The sequence below is a fragment of the Geotrypetes seraphini genome, chromosome 4, assembly GCF_902459505.1.
Source record: "Geotrypetes seraphini chromosome 4, aGeoSer1.1, whole genome shotgun sequence".
Taxonomy (NCBI): domain Eukaryota; kingdom Metazoa; phylum Chordata; class Amphibia; order Gymnophiona; family Dermophiidae; genus Geotrypetes; species Geotrypetes seraphini.
Window position 1 is genome coordinate 143,137,126 of NC_047087.1, and position 20,576 is coordinate 143,157,701.

The 20,576-nt window shown below is 45.4% G+C and overlaps 1 protein-coding gene across 10 annotated transcripts in view; it reads right to left on the reverse strand.

Annotated features, from left to right (window-relative positions):
- RSPRY1 (ring finger and SPRY domain containing 1) overlaps positions 1–20,576 on the reverse strand; it is a 351,216-nt gene that overhangs the window by 290,013 nt on the left and 40,627 nt on the right. For all 10 annotated transcript variants that reach the window (XM_033940897.1, XM_033940899.1, XM_033940898.1 and 7 more), the window contains one exon: positions 15,076–15,565. In XM_033940897.1, the coding sequence (XP_033796788.1) occupies positions 15,076–15,416 (341 nt within the window). In that variant the 5' untranslated portion in view covers positions 15,417–15,565. The remainder of the gene's footprint in view (positions 1–15,075; positions 15,566–20,576) is intronic.

Genomic DNA, 20,576 nt, shown 5'->3' on the forward strand with positions numbered 1-20,576 from the left:
AGCATGCGGTGTGCAGAGAGAGTAAGCAGACAGCTTGCTCACCATTTGAAACAGGTCATACAGGGCATCAGCCACATAGTCTACTCCAGTGATCAAAAAGAACTGATTCTATCTGCCTGACCTCTGATTTTTGAGCATTTCGGAAAAGTTTGAAAGCCTATTTTTTTTTTTTTAAACTTGCCTTTTCAAATGTGGTTGCTTTGTAATCTTGTAATTGCTTGGCTTTTTATTTTAAGGCACATGTGTAAGTTGTTTATTGTATGCTGTTATTTTAATAATCTGCTATATTATTTTATTATGTATGTATCGCTGTTATCCGCATAGATGGTTGATATGCAGGCTACAAGTGTTTGAAATAAATAAATAAAATAGAAGGTCCCTATAGGATCGTGACACAGCTTAGAGCAGTGGTCTCAAACTCAAACTTTTTGCAGGGCCACATTTGGGATTTGTAGATACTTGGAGGGCCTCTGAAAAAATAGTTCATGTCTTATTAAAGAAATGACAATTTTGTATGAGGTAAAACTCTTTATAGTTTATAAATCTTTCCATTTGTCTAAGTCTTAATAATAATATTGTATCTTGTAGCTAAAGAGACATATGATCAAGAAACTGTTTTATTTTACTTTTGTGATTATGATAGACATACTGAGGGCCTCAAAATAGTACCTGGCGGGCCACATGTGGCCCCCGGGCCGCATGTTTGAGACCACTGGCTTAGAGTGACAGGATCTGGCAACAAAAGATGCTGCCATGGCCACTTTCAACCCTGAGGCCACAGAGTCAAACAGTCCTTTGAGTACAAAATCTATTCATAGTCTTGGGCATCCTTTAACACAGTGGTCTCAAACTCAAACCCTTTGCGGGGCCACATTTTGGATTTGTAGGTACTTGGAGGGCCGCAGAAAAAATAGTTAATGTCTTATTAAAGAAATGACAATTTTGCATGAGGTAAAACTCTTTATAGTTTATAAAACTTTCCTTTAACAGTTAAAAGGAAAGATATATAAACTATAAAGAGTTTTACCTCATGCAAAATTGTCATTTCTTTAATAAGACATAGAAACATAGAAGATGACGGCAGAAAAGGGCTACAGCCCATCAAGTCTGCCCACTCTGCTTACCCACCCCCTGTCTATGCCCTAATGACCCAATTTCCTTATCTTGACCCTCGTAGGGATCCCACATGGGTATCCCATTTATTCTTAAAGTCTGGCACGCTGTCTGCCTCTATCACCTGCACTGGAAGCTTGTTCCAATGATCAACCACTCTCTCTGTGAAGAAATACTTTCTGGTGTCACCATGAAATTTTCCGCCCCTGAGTTTGAGTGGGTGCCCTCTTGTGGCCGAGGGTCCCTTGAGAAAGAAAATATCATCTTCCACTTTGACACGTCCCGTGAGGTACTTAAATGTTTCGATCATGTCTCTCCTCTCCCTACGTTCCTCGAGAGTGTAGAGCTGCAATTTGTTCAGTCTCTCTTCGTACGAGAGACCCTTGAGCCCCGCGATCATCTTGGTGGCCGTCCGCTGAACCGATTCAATTCTGTGCACATCTTTACTGTAATGTGGCCTCCAGAATTGCACACAGTACTCCAGATGAAGTCTCACCATGGCCCTGTACAACGGCATTATGACTTCAGGCTTTCGGCTGACGAAACTTCTATTGATACAATCCAATATCTGCCTTGCCTTAGATGAAGCCTTCTCCACTTGATTGGTAGTTTGCATGTCTGCACTGATGATTACTCCTAAACCTCGTTCTGCTGAAGTCCTAGTTAAAGTTTCTCCGTTCAAGAAGTACGTCCTGCATGGATTTCCGCTTCCGAGGTGCATGACCTTACATTTCTTAGCATTGAAGCCTAGCTGCCAGGTTGAGGACCAACTTTCCAATGTAAGCAGGTCCTATGCCATATAATTCTGTAAACTGCATTTACTTACTATATTACATAGTTTGGCGTCATCGGCGAATAGTGTTATTTTACCTTGAAGCCCTTGAGTCAGATCCCCTATGAATATGTTGAAAAGGAGTGGACCCAGGACCGAGCCCTGCGGCACTCCACTGGTCACCTCCGATGTTTTAGAGAGGGTACCATTAACCACCACCCTCTGAAGTCTGCCACTCAGCCAATCATTGACCCATGCAGTTAGTGTCTCTCCTAACCCCATCTACCATTAACCACCACCCTCTGAGACATTAACTATTTTTTTTCTGCGGCTCTCCAAGTACTCTATTTTTTTCTGCAGCCCTCACATTTAAAGTTTAATATCTTTTTTTTTTTCAAAACTGGCACATTTCAATCACTATATTGAAAATAAAATCATTTTCCCTACCTTTGTTGTCTGGTGACTTTATTTTTCTGTGCTTTCAACTATGTTTCCAGGGCCTTCTTGTCCTTTGACTGTTTTTCTCTCCGTCTTCACTTTCTGCCTTGCATCCATCTTTGGCATTAACTTAATGTTCAATTTTTCTGCTTTCTTTTCAAAATCTACGTTTCCATGTCTTACCTTCCCTTCCTATTTCTCTCTTCTTCCGTCCTATTTCCATGGTCTGGCATCTCTTTCCTTCCTTTCTCTCCCTCCCTCCTTCCTTTCCCCTGGTCTGGCATCTGTCGCCTTCCCTTCCCCCATGCTCTGGCATCTCTCCCTCCCCCTCCATGGTCTGATATCTCCTTTCCTTCCCTCCCTCCCATGAACTTGGCTTCTTCTCTTGTTCCTCTCCTCTCCCTTCTCCTTCCTTTCCTCTCTTTCCCCAATTGGGTGCAGCAGCAACAGAAGCGAAATGTCCCTTCCCCCCTTTCCTGTGCAGGAGAGGCATTTCTCTTCCCCTTTCCCTTTCCCTGTACAGCAGCAGCAGCATTTCCCTAGTGTCCCCCTTTCCTATGTAGCAGAAGCATTTCTCTTTCCCCTCCCCTTCGGTTCTCTTCCTTGTGGAGCAGCAACGTGTCTGGCCGGCTTGTTCCGTTCAAAGCCGTGGGTGGCGGCTCCTTGCGAGATCTGCGCCTGCGTCTGAAGCCTCTCTGATGTTGTGACGTCAGAGAGGCTTCCGATGCAGGAGTGGATAGCACGAGGAGCCGCCAACCCACGGCTTTGAACGGAACAAGCCGGCCAGACACGCTGCTGCTCCAAAAGAAAGGGAAAAGGGAAGAGAAATGCTGTTGATCGCATCCAGACTGTGGGCCGCAAATAACACCTGTAGAGCCACATGCGGCCCATGGGCCGCATGTTTGAGACCCCTGCTTTAACACCACACCGCCTTCACTGGGAAGAGAGGTAATCTGTGCCACCAGAGAATCCACCTTTGGGGAAACAAAAAGCTGATTAAATGTATCCACCATTGGATAAAGCTTAGACATAGCTTTCACCACTTGTAGAGGCCCCTCCAGCATCTCCTAATGATCCGTGAGCATCTTCGTCATGTCCAGATGATTTGGAAAATAGGAAGACTGAGGTTTAGTGCTGCTTATAAAGGGAGCATTGCCCTGTTGAGGCCTGAGGAGTCTCCAGCTTTAACTCCTGGAGAGATTCCAAAATCATCACCATCAGCACTGACAGCCTGAACATAAGAAGTTGCCTCCGCTGAGGCAGACCAGAGGTCCATCTCGCCCAGCGGTCCGCTCCCGCGGCGGCCCATCAGGCCCATTGCCTGAGCAATGGTCCCAGACTATCCCTATAACCTACCGCTACTCCCATCTGTACCCCTCAATTCCCCTATCCTCCAGGAACCCATCTAAACCCTCCTTGAAGCCCTGTAACGTGCTCCGGCCTATCACAGCCTCCGGAAGCGCGTTCCATGTGTCCACCACCCTCTGGATGAAAAAGAACTTTCTTGCATTTGTTTTAAACCTGTCCCCTTTTAATTTCTCCGAGTGCCCCCTTGTACTTGTGGTTCCCCATAATCTGAAAAATCTGTCCCTGTCTACTTTTTCTATACCCTTCAGGATCTTGAAGGTTTCTATCATGTCTCCTCTAAGTCTCCGCTTTTCCAGGGAGAACAGCCCCAGCTTTTTCAGTCTGTCAGTATATGAGAGGTTTTCCATACCCCTTATCAGTTTAGTTGCTCTTCTCTGGACTCCCTCAAGTACCGCCATGTCCTTCTTGAGGTACGGCGACCAGTACTGGACACAGTACTCCAGATGCGGTCGCACCATTGCACGATACAGTGGCAGGATGACCTCCTGGTCCTGGTCGTGATACCCTTCTTAATGATACCCAACATTTTGTTTGCTTTTCTTGAGGCTGTGGCGCACTGTGCCGACGCCTTCAAAGATGTGTCTACCATCACTCCCAGGTCTCTTTCAATGTTACTTACCCCTAGCAATGATCCTCCCATTTTGTAGCTGAACATTGGGTTCTTTTTCCCTACATGCATGACCTTGCATTTCCCTACGTTAAAGTTCATTTGCCATTTTTTGGCCCATTCTTCTAGCGTCGTTAGGTCCCTTTGCAGATCTTCGCAGTCTTCCATGGTTTCAACCCTGCGGTAGAGTTTGGTGTCATCCGCAAATTTAATAACTTCACAATTTGTTCCCGCCTCCAGGTCATTAATAAATATATTGAACAGGAGCGGTCCCAGCACCGACCCCTGCGGAACTCCGCTCGTGACCCAATGCCAGTCTGAGTAATGGCCCTTTACTCCAACCCTCTGTTTCCTGTCTGCCAGCCAGTTTTTGATCCATCGGTGGACCTCCCCTTGCACCCCGTGTTTCCACAGCTTTTTAAGCAGTCTTTCGTGCGGTACCTTGTCGAAGGCTTTTTGAAAGTCAAGGTAAATGATGTCAATGGATTCCCCTTTATCCACCTGTCTGTTTACCCCCTCAAAGAAGTACAATAAGTTTGTGAGGCATGACCTACCCTTGCAGAAGCCGTGCTGGCTCGACTTTAGCTGTCCATTGTTTTCTATGTGTTCACAGATACTGTCCTTAATCAGTGCTTCCATCATCTTTCCCGGGACCGAGGTCAAGCTCACCGGCCTGTAGTTTCCCGGGTCCCCCCTTGAACCCTTCTTGAAGATGGGCGTGACATTTGCAATTTTCCAATCCTCCGGGATCTCTCCAGTTTTTAAGGATAGGTTACATATTTGGCGAAGTGGCTCTGCTATTTCGTTCCTTAGTTCCTTGAGTACCCTTGGGTGAATGCCGTCCGGACCTGGCGATTTGTCGCTCTTTAGTCTGTCTATCTGCCTGAGGACATCCTCTTGGCTTACCTCTAGTTGGACCAGCTTTTCATCCCGATCCCCATTTACGATGTCCTCTGGTTCCGGAATATTGGATGTGTCCTCCCTCGTGAAGACTGACGTGAAGAACTTATTTAACCTGTCTGCTATCTCTTTTTCCTCTTTTACCACTCCTTTTTTGTCTCCATCATCCAATGGCCCCACTTCTTCCCTTACCGGTTGTTTCCCCTTCACATATCTGAAGAACGATTTGAAGTTTGTTGTTTCCCCCGCCAGTCTCTCCTCATATTCTCTTTTAGCTTTCCTAACCACACGGTGACACTCCCTTTGGTGTTCTTTGTGCTCCTTTTGGTTGTCCTTTGTTTGGTCCTTTTTCCATTTTTTGAACGATGCTTTCTTGTCGCTTATCGCCTTTTTCACTGCAGTTGTTATCCACGCTGTGCACAGTGGGGTCCACCAGATCTGGGTCCTGCATCGTCACCCACTGTGGAAGTATCTGCCAGGGAAAGTAAAGGCATAAAAACAGCATATGTATCATCAGAATCATCCACAGGCAGACTGTCCCTTGACTGCACATGGCTCTTCTGTTGGGGACCTGCATTCTTGGGGGAAGAGACCTTGAAACATATTTATAAAATCAGGGGAAATCCTTGCCCTAGAGAAGCAGAGGACCCTCTCTAGACCCTATTTTGAGCTTTTGCAGGATTTTAGCGTTGAATCGCAGATGCACTTTATTGGGGACACATTTGTGCTGCTTCCTGACTCCAATTTTGACGTTCCTCAGGTGGACTGTGCACCAGAACCCCCCCAAAGGGTCAGGGGGGCTAAAGAAGATGCTATTGCCCCCCCCACACACACACCGCTCAGCATGTGGAACCCAGATGCTCCTCCGAAAGCCATCCACTACAAATAGGGCTTGAATCCTAAGTATCCTGCCAAGAGGAGTCCAACCTACCTATTTTCTATCAAAAGCAAGGTGTTTTGAGGCAGATAAAAGCTTTTAAACTCAAAATCAAGAAATCCAAGATGGCCACCACGGGAGTGATTTTAGTGCTATAACAGCCCAGGAAATTTACACCAAAATATAAAAAACAGCTAATTTAGGATTTTTTTTGGGGGGAGGAGGGGACCTAGGACTAATCTCCAAACCATCCAAAACATGAATTTGGAGACCCCCTATATTCTGCAATGCTCAAGTTTTTTTGTGGTTACAGAGTGTGGAGTTTTCCAGATTTTACAAAAGCAACACAAGAAAGAAGGAAGGTTTTTTATGTCTTACAGATAAGAAACCTTTGCTATTGGAGCAACTTTTAAATTGCTATATCCATGTAATGTTTGATCCAATTGGGAGGTGTTAAGTATGTTTTTCTTTCTTCCTGAACAGCTGAAAGCATTTATAGAATTGAAGAAAAAGACATAATTACAAAGACTAACCAGATATTATAGACATTATCGTTGAAGTTCGTGTTAGGGCTATCACCACGATCCAGGAGTCAATGAGGAGCGATACGCCCCTGCAGAGGGATTGTGGGTGAATCCACCAGTCCATGCTTGACCGAGCCTCTAGAGGCCACAGGAGACAAATCTGCAAGGCATCTTGGTGTGGCGCCCAGCGAGAGAGTAATGCATGCTGAAGAAGACGCATGTGTGCCCTCGCCCAAGAAACCACATCCAGTGTGGCAACCATGGAGCCTAGAACTTGAAGATAATCCCAAGCCAAAGTTTCTGTCTGTGAGTCTTGGACAGATAGACAATCCGCAGCTGTATCGAAGAGGACTCCCAAGTATGCCAATGACTGCATGGGCTGCAGGTGACTCTTACTGAGGATGACAATCCAGCCAAAGTCCTCCAGCACCTGAAGCACCTGCTCCATTGCGCAACATCCCTTGGCCAAATAATCATGAACCATTTATAACATACTGTATATATAACAAGGTGATACAAACAAGTCATCTATCTGGGTGTAAGCTGCACTAACAGTCTTAAGAGTCTGCTGACAGTACTGAAGATCCGAAAGCGGTATCCAATTTGGCCGCTACATCCACCCTATAAAACTTTGTAAAAGTATGAAGGGAGGACCATGTGGCAACTCTACAAATTTATTCAGGGGAAACTGCTCTGGACTCTGCCCAGGACACCACTCCCCTAGTGGAATTTGCTTTTAAGGATACCAGCGGTCACTTTCCACTTCAGATATAAACTGAAGAAATGGCTATATGAATCCATCTAGAAATGGTCGCTTTTGAAGCGACAGCACTCGCCAGCATAAAGAGATGATCTGACATGCGAAACCCATTCATCACCTCCAGATAACAAAGCAACACTCTGAACATCCAAGCACCTTCAGAACTTTGGCACTCTTCTTGGACCCTGAAGGCATAAAGGCAGGCAACTATACTTCTTGGTGGATGTGAAAACTTGAGACTACTTTCAGTAAGAAAGAGGGAAATGTTCACACTGATACACCAGATTCCAAAGTTCTGAGAAAAGGTTCTTTGCAGGATAAAGGCTGCGCTCAGACACACGTTGTGCTGACTTGACAGCCAAGAAAAAATAGCTGACATGGTAAAATGGAGGCACAAAATATTTTTTTTTATATTTGTGATAGGAAGAAGAGCAAAAGTGGCATTGTGAGACTCAAAGTTGAAGGGGAGTAATATGTAGAAGCTTAATAAATATTTCATTCAGTGTTCACGGTTGTGTGAGACCGCAGAAAACAAACATGAATAGGGATGGAGGATTGTTAGACCTTGCTAAAATAAAGGTGGACAAAGCGATGGGGCCGGATGGTGTATATCCGAGGGTGCTGAAGGAACTTAGGGAACTTCTGGTGGCTCTGCAGACTAACCTTTTCAATGACTCTCTAAAGTTAGGAGTGGTACCAAAGGACCGGAGAAGGGTTGATATGGTCCCTCCCACAAAAGTGGAAGTAAGGAAGAAGTAGGGAATTACAGGCTGGTAAGTCTGACTTTTGTGGTAAGCAAATTAATGGAAATGCTTTTAAAACAGAGAATGGTCAAGTTTCTGGAATCCAGTGGATTACAGGACCCGATGCAACATGTATTCACTAGAGGTAGGTCTTGTCAACAATTCTGATCAATTTCTTTGGGTGACCAGAGAATTGGACAGGTGTACAGATCTACCTCCAAATTCAAGGTTTCCCTACTCGCAAATTCGGTTATTTGTGATTTTTTGCCCACCAGCCCCATTGCCCAACATTTCTCCTTCTATCACCCCTCTCATCAAGGTCTGACAGGAGGAGGATTTCCCATTCCTCACTGTAAACATCTCATTATTTCAACCTTAAAAGGAATAACAAGATCCAATTTCTATCCCAACAACTTTTTACTCTTCCCTGATCTCTAATATTCCGATCACAGACCTACAGGGAAGCTCCAGGCTCCTGATTACTAAGACAAGCTTCCTGCCTTTTACTGTTCTCTCTGGAAGGAACGTCTCTCCCAGACCCACACTCAGAGAGAAGCTCCCTGTCTCCTAAAGAGAAGTTCCTTATCTCCTTATTTATCTTCTCTCTTTTTCCCTACTGCACCTCAAGCTAATTACTATGCTGACTCTTCTCCTTTCTTACTACTTTGTCTACCCTAACACTAAAAGCCTGTCTCCTCCTATCCTTTACTATGATTCGTCACAAGTCGACGACCACAAGGTTCTCTTACTCCCATCTTCACCTTCTTTATTACCTCTGTCCGCAGTTCTTTGGCCCGAATCCTGCCCCTGATTCTTATCATCCATATCTGCAGCTTAGTTTAGGTCCTGGAATAAATCTCCCCGTGGTTATCTGCCAGACCCACCAATAATGGACAATTTTCTGCCCTCAGCTCCGCCTACGGCTCTAACTCAAGCCAATAAGAACTCAGCTCCTCTACTCCAGGTCCATCTTCAGCTCCTTTCATCAGCCAATAACAATGCAGCTTCTCAACCGCCCATGCTCTGCCCCTGGCTCTCACACTCGTCAATAGCAGACAACTTCAAACCCAAAGCTCTGCTCTATTTATCATTTTTGACACCAGCCAATAACAACATAGCTGTTCCCGACTTCTCCAGCTCCACCCCCGGCTCTCACACCTGTCAACAAGTGTGACTTTTGCAAGGCAGTAGGAGGGTTAGCCTTCATGGACCAGCAGGAAATTTCTGCGGACCGGCACCAGTCCACGGACCGGCGGTTGAAGAACACTGGTTTAGGGGATGAAGAACTTATGTGCATGACAGAAGAGTGGGACTTTGGTATGATTGTATGTGATGATCTTAAGGTGACCAAACAGGTTGAAAAGGTGACAGTAAAAGCTAGATGGATGCTAGGGTGCATATCAAGAGGTATGGCCAGTAGGAAAAAGGAGGTATTGTTGCTCCTGGATAAGACTTTGATGAGACCTCATTTAGAATATTGTGTACAATTCAAAAAGATATAAAAAGGATAGGAGTTGGTCCAGAGGAAGGCTAATAAAATGGTGCATGGTCTTCATCATAAGGCAAATGGGAACAGACTTAAAGATCTCAATCTGTATACTTTGGAGGAAAGGTGGGAGAGGGGATATATGATAAGAGACATTTAAAAACCTAAGTTATGTAAATGCGCATGAGTTAAGTCTCTTTCATTTGAAAGGAAGCCCTGGAATGATAGGCTCAGAAGTAATCTAAGGAAATACTTTTTTACAGAAAGGGTGAAAGATGCATGGAATAGTCTCCCAGAAGAGGTGGAGAAGATACTGTGTCTGAATTCAAGAAAGCCTGGGATAGGCACGTGGGATCTCTTAGAGAGGAAGAGATAATGGTTACTCTGGATGGGCAGATTGGGTAGGCCATTTGGCCTTTATTTGCCATCATGTTTCTATGTTTCTAAGACCCTAGAGGGGCCCTCCCAAAATCTAGCATGATACAGGAGTATAAAGGCTTGGGGAGCCCATAAAAACCATTTATTATAAAAAATGAGGTGTTTTGAGGCAGATAGAGGCTTTTAAAATAAAATCAGGAAATCAAAAATGGCTGCCACAGCAGCGCTCTGATGGCAGAAAATGGCCCGGGAGAACTATGAAGAACTTCCAAAAATTAAGAAAACAGGTTTTTGGAGGAGGGTGGCCCTCTAGGAAGCCCCAGAGACTCTCAAAAGTCTACCATAGACAGTAATAGACTGTACTCAAAGAACTGCTTGGTGCTCTGCCTGCATGAGCTCACACTGCAGAGTGGAGAAGATTTCTACCTTGGACAAGCCTTTAGGATTCTTCAGCCGCTTGCCTCTTCGGGCTTCATTTTAGACAAGCTCTGAGAGTCTGAAACCTTCAACCCCACTAGCTCCTCATGCATCATCAGGGAAGAGGGGAGGCAGTTGGCACCTGCTACAGTCCTCTGGACCAAACACGGGGCCACTCAAACTGAGCTCAAGCACCTTAGAAATCAGGGGTGAGCTGAGTTCTCAGGGGAACATGCCCCAAGCTATGTAAGAATTAGTGCAGGACAGCTAGATAGGTGCCCTGAGAAAGTGTTGTCATCCCAGCTACAGCCCTCTGATCCAGAGACTATTTTCTCCCAGGCAGAGCTGACCCAGGAATCCTGGGAACCTCTGTAACACCAGGAAGCCTCAAGATGTCAGATAAAAATCCAAAAACAATAAATCAGATGCAGAGATGATGAAAAGACACCTTCTCTTTTTGCCTGCAGAAGGAAAAACTAAGGAACTGAGGCTCTGCATAGCGACATAAGGAGGCAGAGTTGAAAAATGTAGATGATGCCTTCTGCAAACCTCACGGGTGAAGGGAAGAAACCAACTTGTCAAGCCTACAGTACCCTTTGCACTAGAATTGGGAGAAAATTAGAAAGGAAAAATTATGTTCTTACCTGTTAATTTTCTTTCCTTTAGACGCAGCAGATGAATCCAGAGACCAATGGGATAGCTCACATCTACCAGCAGGCGGAGATAGAAAAACTGATTAACAGGTGGTCTTATTGGCTAGCACGCCCCCTGCATCTCCAGTATTGCTCCTTGCCCAAGCAGTCGCAACCACCAATATGCCTAGCATGCAAGAAAAAAACTTATTTCCCATAACAAATCGCAAAAGGCAATCATACAGAATACAACCAGCAATCATAACAAACTCCGAAAGTTGCAAAAGAAAAAACCGACAGACAATATCCAGAAAGGATGGGGCTCTGGATTCATCTGCTGCGTCTAAAGGAAAGAAAATTAACAGGTAAGAACATCATTTTTCCTTCCTTAGCAACAGCAGCAGATGAATCCAGAGACCAATGGGATGTAGCAAAGCAATCCTCAATCTGGGTGGGAAGCAAACGCCGCCTCAGCAACAACCGAAGCACCAAACGCATCCACCGTAAGCGCCCCCACATCCAACCGGCAAGGCTGAGAGAAAGTACATTCGTAAGACCAAAAAGCCATGGGACAAAACCCCTCCAGGGAAAACCTCCGGACCGAGCCCAAGAAGTAGCCATCGCTCTAGCGGAATGGTCATGAAGGTCTCTCGCTACCCGCTTCCCTGCCATCAAGTAAGTGGAAAGAATGTCCTCCCGGACCCATCGAGCGCTGGAGGCTTCCGACGCCGCCATACAATGGAGGCGTCCCTTGAAGAATACCACAAGATGAGCTAAACAACCAAAGTACGTACTTATCAAAAATAAAATAGCAGAGAATAAAGGCACGTCTCCCCATTTCCCCCCCCAGGAAGAAGGAAGGAAAAGTGAGAGCATCAGAACAGAATGATGACACCTCCGCAGAAAGAGAGGCACCATCCGAACCGACCCCCAAAATTGGAAACCAGAAATAGGGATCCCTGCCAAACAAGGCTTGCAACTCAGAAAAACGCCGAGCCGAAGCCATAGCCACATGAAACCCCATGAGCAAAGGCACAACCCTTTAGAATCCCAAAAGACAAGGCTGAAACGAAGCCCACTGGAAACTTTGAAGAAGTACCCTAAGACCGAACTCCGGAGAGGGCTGTGTAAGAGGTGTACGAAGAAATTGAACTCCCTTTGAGGAACTGAACTACACAAAGCTGAGAAGACAGTGAAGAGCGAGACACCTAGCCCTTGATACAAGCCAAGAGTGCTACTTGAAACTGAAGGGAATTGAATGCTAAGCCCTGGGCAATACGCAGGCGCCATAAACGAAAGAATATAAATCGTAGAACTCTGGAAGGGTGTCAACGTAGAGAAGTTCCCACGAAAGGAAAAGCCGCCAAACGGAAGCATAAGCCACCGGTGAAGAGGGCTGCATCGCTTGGAGAAGAGAAGAAAGACCCTGCATCGCATAGACCTTACACATCAGACATGATTGCTCAAAAGCGAGGTCATAATATCAAAATAGGATGAATATTCAAGTGGAGCAGACCCTAGGTGAGAAACACCAGCAATACCAAGAATCTCAACATAAGCACACAGCCCGAAAAGGAGAAGTCGAGGAGAAAGTCAGTCACCTAAAATAACTCCTCGAGCAACGTGGGGCAGGCCACTCAAGCGCGCGACTGTTTCGCGCCAAAACAGGCCGGCTCCGAGAACCGTGCCGCAACAGACTTGGAGCCCATAGCTAGGGCATATATAGAACCCACTTGGAGTATTGTGTTCAGTTTTAGAGACCATATGTGGCAAAGGACATAAGAAGACTTGAAGAGGTCCAGAGGAGGGCGACGGAAATGATAAGAGGTTTGCGCCAAAAGAAGTATGAGGAGAGACTGGAAGCCTTGAATATGTACACCCTAGAGCAGTGTCTCACAAACTTTCTGGCCGGCAGCACACTAAATCCAGTGCTTGGAGGCCCATCTGGCCGTGACCTGCTTCGGTGGAGGGACCCAGGAGAGGAGGAGAGACGCTGGCCAGGAGGAGAGTCATCTGCGCCGGCTGCCTTCTTACAGGACGTGCCTCTCGCCACGAGAGGCACAGTCTGTAGGCAGTCAGCCAGCGTGGACGACTCTCCTCCTCGCCAATGTGTCACAGTACACCTGAAATCTCAGGAGGCACACTGGTGTGCCATGGCACACAGTTTGCAATACACTGCCCTAGAGGAAAGGAGGGACAGGGGAGATATAATTCAGACAAAATCTTTTCCAGAGAAAGGAAAATGGTAAAACCAGAGGACATAATTTGAGGCCGAGATGTGAGCAATGTAAGAGCAATGTAAGGAAATTCTTCTTTATGGAAAGGGTGGTGGATGCCTGGAATGCGCTCCTGAGAGAGGTGGTGGAGAGGAAAACGATGACAGAGTTCAAAAAAGCATGGGATGAACACAGAGTATCTAGAATCAGAAAATAACAGCAAATATTGAAGAACTAAGGCCAGTACTGGGCAGACTTGCACGGTATGTGTCTATATATGCCTGTTTGGTTGAGGATGGGCTGGGGAGGGCTTCAATGACTGGGATGGTGTAGATGGGCTAGAGTGAGCTTTGACAGGGACTTCAGTAGTTGGAAAATAAGCACAGAACCGGGCAGAGCTTTGTATTCTTGCCCAGAAATAGCTAAGAAGAAGAAATTTTTTTTTAATTGAATCAGGTTGGGCAGACTGGATAAACCATTCGGGTCTTTATCTGCCGTCATCTACTTCTGACCATTTAAAAATGCAGGACAATCATTTTATTCTCAAATTGTTACTACGTGAAATATTAACCTAAGGAAGAAAATTGAAATGCTTGAGAACAACTCACAGAGTAACAATTTAAGGTTAATTAACTTTCCAAGACTTAATTTGGCAATACCTAGAAATATGCTTAAGAGATAACTAGTGGAAATTTTGGAGATATCTGAAGACTTATTATCACCATTCTCACGGGTCTATTATTTGCCTGATAAAGGACAAAACCAACAACAAAAAGAAAAATCTTCAGACCAAGAATCCTTAAATATCTCACAAATTCTAGAGACATCTGAGAAGGACTTAGCATCATCAGCCACTATGATTATTACTTTAGCCTTACCAATTGATAAAACATGGTTGCTAAAGCTTTACTTTAAAAATAGACCAAAAAGTTTCCTTAGTCACAAAATACAAATATTTCCAGATTTGGCACGGAAGACGCAAAGGCGCCGCCGTGATATTTCTTCTTTTGAAACCTGGAGTTATATCTTTGGGGGCAACTTTTTATTTGAGTCATCCGTGTAAATGTATTGTGTGTTACCGTACTGTTAAGTATTTGTTTTTTGAACCATCTCAACTGACAAACTTTGTGGCAATGTCTCATCTGAATGGAAGTAATCTTTGAGCCCTATAATTTGACTATTGATGACCTCATTTCAATGCTATATCTTTCAGTTTCTTGTGTAATTATTAGTATTTTTCATTATGTTTCGCCATTTTTTTCTTTGATTCTTGGACTCTAAGTTGAGGACTTGAGCATAAATAGTAAATTTATTAACTTATGAGTTATATTTACATTGTATTTAATATCTATGCTATTGCTTTCTGTACAAGTGTAATACTTGAAATTTAAATTGAAAATCAATAAAGATTTAAGTATAAAAAAAAATGCAGGACAATCTACCTTGCTTCTTTCACGAGGGAGTACACATAATTTTACATGGAATTCATTTTAACACAGTCAATAATAAATCTTTCCATTTTATAATGTAAGGTTGGGAGGGATGGGAAAGGGGAAGGGATAAAAATTTATGTAATGTACCAATGATTGTTTCTAAGTGATATATTTATTGTTAATGTGTATGATTATATTTAACACTTAATGTAATTTTGAAATTGAATAAAGAATTTAAAAAAAACAAAACCCACAGTCAATCATTTGGGAAAGTTGACGCCTATGCGAAGGATAGAGTTAGACAATAGGAAAACATTACATGCAAGTTTCCAAATGTGCACAACACTGCTAGTCAAGGTTAGTCTTTTTTTGGAGCCTCAATAAAGAATCAATATATGCATATTCACTTACTTGTCCACAAGAGTCCTAATTACTGCCAAAGTATCAAGTACAAGCCCATCAACATTTTGTTTCTTTCTTCTTGGTTCATGAGGTCCCCTTCCTCTCCTTGGTGGTCTTACAGGGTCCCGTGGACGGATTCTTGTAGGGACAGGTGTAATATTTTCTGCTTGCTGATGTTGGGATTCTATATTGTCTTCCACGCCACTATCATCTCGACATATACAACTGTTTCCCATCTCTCTGGTCCCTTGGTGTCCAAGTAAACACAGCAAGTAGTATTCAAGAGTCAACAGTAAACCTTGAATAAGGCTTCTGCTGGTATAAAATACAACCAAAGCAACTATGATCATTTAGAAAGTTTTAATAGTAGTAGCTTCATAGCCTTGAATGGATGTTTTTGCATTGTTTTGGCTTTCATGAAAAGGAATGAATAAAAGGTCTTAAGCTCATTGTCCAGCATTATCTGAAATATGCAAGCATTGGTCACCCAAAAACAAGTCTGAAAAGAAAAGAAAAGAAAAGGATAAATTATAGCCAGATTCAACAGAGACACATCTCAAAATCAATTTGTATTTATACGCTATCTTTCATCCAGCTATATACTATTTTGTGTAACTATGTTATTTGAAAAGAACCAAATCATGGTGATAAAGCGTGATGCCAAATCCATTTTATTTCATTTTATTGCTCACTTAACCAATACCATCTGAAGTTTTAAAGAAATTATTATTGATCTTGGAGGGATAGGGTCTTATCAGAATGAGGTAATCCAAATCAATTTCTTTTCTGATATCTCAAGTCCTCTAAAAGCAGAAGATGGTAAAGTTTACATAATTTGGCATTCAATTAAAGTCACCAAAAACAAAATTGGCCTTCTTAGAAACTTGTGAGCTCCAGTGCACTAACAAAGAATTACTAAAAGATCTTCAACCCTTCTTTATCTGAGCTTTGAGTAGAACCTGTGCATGTAGAGGACTTTCTGTTACATAATCAAAACTGTTACATCACTTATATTATGATATCACTGAGAGGACATGATTACTGCAGTCCTGCTACGCAACAGCAAAATAAGAAAACGTCATAGTCAGACTGAAGCTCTTTTGAAAATCCAGTATAAACTGGTTATAAGGGTCCAATATGTCTAAATTGTGATAATGTACTGTGGTAGAGTGAGCAAGGGCCTTCACAGATACAGCCAGACAAGGGTAAAAAGGAAATAAAAACCACTATTAACAGAAATGTGCTGAAACTTGTCACTTCACAGGTGCAGAAAATTATGAAGAAAGATTCTCGACACTCAGATGCAATTTTTATGAAAACCTATGGCTGATAGGCCCTAGGGTACACACAATCGGTGCAGTATTAAAACAAATCTTGACTTGGCTCCAGTCAGGCCTCAAAAAGCACGGTTCGCACAAGATTCAAAATAAAGCTTAGCCAGATTTCTGATACCTACATATCTGTAGTGGAGGCATATTTTGTAAAGACTGCTCCCTTCCCTGGGCCTTTAGTTTGTCTGACTACACACAGGGGTTTTATCTTGTCTGAACCATAGCCTTCCATGCACTTAACAGCAGGACCTGGCTTAAGATGTCTCTGCAAATAAGCCTTATTAAGGCAAACTGGCAACTTCCTATACACTATTTCATGTGCATCGTCTCAGTCTGGTGCTCAGAATTGTATTTTGTATTGTTTTAAAATCTAACATAAAATTTTTGGTGTTTTATGTGACTTATTACTTTAGTGATTATATACACGATTTCTCACATCTGCAGAAAAAAAAAAAACAAGATTTAGACTTTCCCATCTAGTCTTCAAAAGGTGTTGAAGCTTATGTAATGTGAAAGTAGAAGCAGGCAGTGCCGTACCTAGCATATGTGACACCCGGGGCCCATCATTTTTTGACACCCCCCATCTATGTGAAAAATTTGATTTTTAGTAACAATCCACATATCACACAACAAGAGTGTACCTAGGAAAAGGCAGCATCTTAAACACTGCAGTGAGCACTAGAAAGCACAGTTACTTACCGTAACAGGTGTTATACAGGGACAGCAGGCAGATATTCTTAACGTATGGGTGACGTCACCGACGGAGCCCCGGTACGGACATTTTTCACTAGAAAGTTCTAGTTGGCCGCACCGCGCATGCGCGAGTGCCTTCCCGCCCGACGGAGGAGTGCGTGGTCCCCAGTTAAGATAAGCCAGCTAAGAAGCCAACCCGGGGAGGTGGGTGGGTCGTAAGAATATCTGCCTGCTGTCCCTGGATAACGCCTGTTACGGTAAGTAACTGTGCTTTATCCCAGGACAAGCAGGCAGCATATTCTTAACGTATGGGTGACCTCCAAGCTAACAGAGAGGGAGGAGGGATGGTTGGCCATTAGGAAAATAAATTGTGTAATACAGATTGGCCGAAGTGCCCATCCCGTCTGGAGAAGGTATCCAGACAGTAGTGAGTAGTGAATGTGTGAACTGAGGACCAAGTGGCAGCCTTGCAGATTTCCTCGATGGGCGTGGAACGGAGGAAAGCCACAGAAGCAGCCATAGCTCTGACCCTGTGGGCCGTGACAGCACCTTCCAGTGAAAGACCGGCCCGAGCATAACAGAACGAAATGCAGGCAGCAAGCCAGTTGGAAAGCGTCCGTTTGGAGACAGGACGACCTAGACGGTTAGGGTCGAAGGACAAAAGGAGCTGAGGAGATGAGTGGTGAGCCCTGGTACGGTCAAGGTAGTAAGCAAGGGCACGCTTACAGTCCAGCGTGTGCAACGCCTGTTCCCCAGGATGAGAATGGGGCTTAGGGAAAAAGACAGGCAACACAATGGACTGGTTGAGATGAAAGTCCGAGACCACCTTGGGAAGGAATTTAGGATGGGTACGCAGAACCACCTTGTCATGGTGAAAAACAGTGAAAGGTGGGTCGGCGACCAGTGCATGCAGCTCACTAACCCTCCTGGCAGAGTTGATGGCAATGAGGAAAAGCACCTTCCATGTAAGAAATTTGAGTGAAGTTGTGGCAAGAGGCTCAAACGGAGGTTTCATGAGTGCTGATAAAACCACATTCAGGTCCCAGACGACTGGAGGAGGCTTCAGAGGTGGTTTGACATTGAAGAGGCCTCTCATGAACCGGGAAACCAGGGGATGAGCCGTAAGAGGTTTTCCGAGGATAGGCTCATGGAACGCAGTGATGACACTGAGGTGGACTCTGATTGAGGTCGACTTGAGGCCAGCGGCGGAGAGAGAGAGCAAATAGTCCAGTACGGTTTCCACCGCCAATGAGGTGGGATCGTGATGATGAAGCAGACACCACGAGGAGAACCGGGTCCACTTCTGATGGTAACATTGGAGGGTGGCCGGTTTCCTTGAGGCATCCAGAATACGACGGACAGGCTGAGATAGATTCTCTGGGGAGGTCAGCCCGAGAGAAACCAAGCTGTCAGGTGGAGCGAGGACAGATTGGGATGCAGTAGAGACTGATGCTGCTATGTAAGTAGAGTAGGAAACACAGGAAGAGGAATGGGCTCCCTGGAGCTGAGCTGGAGTAGGAGGGAGAAACAGTGTTGGCGAGGCCACCGAGGGGTGATGAGAATCATGGTGGCTTTGTCCCTGCGGAGTTTGAATAACGTCCGCAACATCAGAGGTAGTGGAGGAAAGGCATAGAGGAACCGATCCGTCCAGTCCAGTCGAGCAGGAATGCATCCGGGGCCAGACGATGAGGAGAGAAGAGTCTGGAACAGAACTGGGGCAGCTGATGGTTGTGAGGAGCTGCAAAGAGGTCCACCTGAGGGGTGCCCCACTGAGCAAAAATGGAGCGGAGTGTGGGGGGATCCAGAGTCCACTCGTGAGGTTGAAGGATGCGGCTGAGATTGTCGGCCAGGGAGTTCAGTTCGCCCTGGATATAGACAGCCTTGAGGAAGAGACTGCGGGCCGTGGCCCAGGTCCAGATGCGGATGGCCTCCTGACAGAGGAGGGGAGATCCGGTGCCACCTTGCTTGTTTATGTAGTACATGGCGACTTGGTTGTCTGTGCACAGGAGAAGAACCTGAGGGTAGAGAAGGTGCTGGAAGGCCTTGAGGGCATAGAACATGGCCCTGAGTTCCAGGAAATTGATGTGATGTTGATGCTCCTGAGGGGTCCAGAGTCCCTGAGTGCGAAGTTCTCCCAGGTAAGCTCCCCATGCATAGGGGGAGGCATCTGTGGTTATGATCATGGAATGAGGGGGTAGATGAAAGAGTAGACCCCTGGAAAAATTGGATGAGTTCAACCACCATTGAAGAGATTGCTGAAGAGACGATGTCACAGATATGGGATGAGAAAGAGGATCGGTGGTCTGTGACCATTGGTTGGCTAGAGTCCATTGAGGTGTCCTGAGGTAGAGTCGCGCCAGAGGAAGCACATGGACCGTCGAGGCCATGTGACCCAGGAGGACCATCATCTGCCGAGCTGGAATGGAGTGATGAAGGAGCACCTGGCGGCAGAGGTGGAGCAGGGTCCGTTGGCGGTCGGAGGGGAGAAACGCCCTCATGAGCGTGGTGTCGAGAACGGCTCCAATGAACTGAAGTCGCTGTGTGGGAAGCAGATGCGACTTGGGGTAGTTGATCTCGAACCCCAGGAGATGGAGGAAGGAGATGGTGTACTGAGTGGCTTGTAGCACAAGTAGAGACGTAGGTGCTTTTACCAACCAATCGTCCAAGTAGGAGAACACCTGGAGGTTGTGAGACCTGAGAAAGGCCGCCACCACAATAAGGCACTTGGTGAACACCCTGGGCGATGATGCGAGGCCAAAGGGTAGCACCTTGTACTGATAGTGGCGGTGCTGTATCTGAAATCGGAGGTAGCGACGTGAATTCAGATGGATTGGAATGTGAGTGTAGGCCTCTTTGAGGTCCAGGGAACATAGCCAGTCGTGTTGAGAGAGAAGAGGATAAAGCGTGGCCAGGGAAAGCATTCTGAATTTTTCCTTGACCAGACACTTGTTGTGGTCCCGGAGATCGAGGATGGGACGAAGGTCTCCTGTCTTCTTGGGAACCAGGAAGTAGCGGGAGTAAAATCCCTAACCCCTTTGGTCTGTGGGAACCTCTTCGATGGCATTGAGGAGAAGGAGGGATTGGACCTCCCTTAGGAGGAGAAGGGACTGGGAGGAGTGGGACGCAGACTCTATAGGAGGGTTGTCTGGTGGAAGAGTCTGGAAGTTGAGAGAGTAGCCGTGGCGGATGATGTTGAGGACCCACAGGTCTGATGTGATGACCTCCCAACGGTTGAGGAAGAGGTGGAGACGACCTCCGATTGGCTGAGGAAGAGGTAACGATGGTGGAAGACTGGCTATGCCCTGGAGAAAGGAGTCAAAAGGGCTGAGATGGTTTTGACGGAGGAAAAGGTTTGGCAGGTTGGTGAGATTGAGAGCGAGCCTGAGTGTGTTGCTGTTGACGAGGTCTGCAAGGCTGCTGTTGGGGCGGGTTGAGAGGCCTGGCCGAGAACCTGCGCCGGTAAGAGGACTGTGGTCTATAAGGACG